This window comes from Austrofundulus limnaeus, unplaced genomic scaffold, assembly GCF_001266775.1.
Source record: "Austrofundulus limnaeus strain Quisiro unplaced genomic scaffold, Austrofundulus_limnaeus-1.0 Scaffold119, whole genome shotgun sequence".
Taxonomy (NCBI): domain Eukaryota; kingdom Metazoa; phylum Chordata; class Actinopteri; order Cyprinodontiformes; family Rivulidae; genus Austrofundulus; species Austrofundulus limnaeus.
In genome coordinates, this window is record NW_013952521.1 from 1,446,808 (window position 1) to 1,448,986 (window position 2,179).

General features: G+C 43.5%; 1 protein-coding gene across 6 annotated transcripts in view; it reads left to right on the plus strand.

Moving 5' to 3' along the window:
• exoc7 (exocyst complex component 7) overlaps positions 1-2,179 on the plus strand; it is a 24,316-nt gene that overhangs the window by 5,586 nt on the left and 16,551 nt on the right. For 5 of the 6 annotated variants that reach the window (XM_014014858.1, XM_014014860.1, XM_014014863.1 and 2 more), the window contains exon 6: positions 584-751. In XM_014014858.1, coding sequence (XP_013870312.1) covers positions 584-751 — 168 coding nt within the window. Of the gene's footprint in view, positions 1-583; positions 752-911; positions 1,528-2,179 lie in introns of those variants that run through there. The other variant, XM_014014864.1, reaches the window with a different exon arrangement.

The window sequence follows — 2,179 nt, forward strand, 5'->3', positions numbered from 1 at the left end:
AGAAAACCAAAGTTTTCAACCAAGAAAACCAAAGTTTTCAACCAAGAAAACCAAAGTTTTCAACCAAGAAAACCAAAGTTTTCAACCAAGAAAACTAAAGTTTTCAACCAAGAAAACCAGTTTTCAACCAAGAAAACTAAAGTTTCAAACCAAGAAAACCAAAGTTTTCACCCAGCAAAACCAAAGTTTTCAACCAAGAAATGATCCCAACAGCAGCTTTGACATGTAGTGAGAGCAGAGAACAGGTGGAGGAGAACTTCTAAAGGTGGAGAGAGCTCTAAAACATTGATTTACTTTTCCAACAGTGAGGTGTTGTCCAGAGGAGGGACAGAGGGTATGTTGGACATGTCCAGAGGAGGGACAGAGGGTATATTGGACATGTCCAGAGGAGGGACAGAGGGTATGTTGGTAGAAGGACGTTAGAGATGCAGTTGCCAGGAAAGAGACATTGGGGACACATTTGGATGTAGTCAGAGGACATGGATGTGGTTGGACTGAGGACACAATGAGACGGTGGAGGATGTCTCACTGTGTGATTTCTATGTTTAAATCTTACGTGGTGTTGGACGTCCTCTGTCCTCAGACTTCATGAACGTGTACTACCAGATCCGGTCCAGCCAGCTGGACCGCTCCATCAAAGGCCTGAAGGATCACTTCCGTAAGAACAGCGCCTCCTCCGGCATCCTCTACTCGCCCGCCGTCCAAACCAAACGCAAGGACACGCCCACCAAGAAGGCGCCCAAGAGACCAGGTCAGCTGCAGACGCTGCTTTTTGTCTCTTGTCTTCCAGCCATATGTTCTGCTTCAGTCATCTGTAGTTCTGTTAGTCTCTGAACTTGTCCTCTTGTCTGATGTGTAAACGTTCTAACCGTCCGTCCTGTCCTCTCTGATAATCCGTGTGGTGACGCCAGTCTACATCCCAGGTAAAACACAGAGCTTCAGTGTCTCACCCTGTGTAGGTCCTCTGCTCACACTCAGCTCTTTTTAGCCTGAAGACCTTTTAGTTTCACAGATGATGCGAGACGCGTTTACAAATCAGACCCGAGCTTTTATTTTGTAGAACAGAAACTCACTTCTGTCCTACAGAAAACAAAACAAGGTTAATCAAAGCTGCAGCTGTGGAACTAAAGGAGTCAGTTTGTGTAGCAGAACCCTGTTTGTGTGAAACTAACAAGTATTTGTTGCTTTATTTACACTCTGAGCTCCATTTAAACCAAGAAAAAATGAACTTAGAGACACATCAGTTGTGATATTTGGCTAACAGGTGGTCTGTTTAATTGTCACTGTAAGTCGAGGGAAATGATGCTTTACAGGAAGTTCCGGCACAGACTGTGTGACTTAAGAAACCAGGATGTGAGCCGTATCATTTAGGTGCTTCCTCAGCTGGTCTTACCTGGGTTTAACTTTGTGGAGACTGATGTTAGCTCTTAATCAGATCAAATTGTTACTGCTTATTTAAATGAATGATTAGCAGACGTGTTTGTAGTAAAAACAGTTAAATGGATCCAGATTAGTTGTAACATTAGACTTTATATTTTAACCGTAAAATAAAGTCTGTTAAAAATACTGTAGGATGTTTAGTTTTTATCATTTTTCAACTAAAAGTTTAAAAATATATTTTAACACGGATGGGGCCATTTTATTTACACACAAAGCATTCTGGGTAAATGATGACGTGGATAGGTCCTCGGTGCGAGGCTGCTAGCGAGCTATATCCTGGAAGAACAACCTCAGATTAGCCTGTTAGCCTTTGCGCTATGCTACAATGCTACACATTCTCCTCTCATCACTGAGGTCCTCCATCCACATGACAGAGAGGGGAACACAAAAAATGACTCAGCTGTAACAGAAAATATGGATGGAGGACCTCAGTGTAGCTTGTTTGTCACGCTAGCGCGACAAACAAGCTAAACTGTTGTCCTCCATCCATATTTTCAGTTACAGCTGAGTCATTTTTTGTGTTCCCCTCTCTGTCATGTGGATGGAGGACCTCAGTGTAGCTTCTTTGTCGCGCTAGCACCGAGCTTATACATATAAGGCAGTATAGCGTCAGCGCTAAAGCTAACAGCCTAAGCTGGGATTCTTCTTCCATGAAGCAGAACCAGGATTGTCCAGCATTAACCTTCAGTGTGGATATGGCTCGCTCACACCGAGGACCTATCCACGTCATCATTTACCC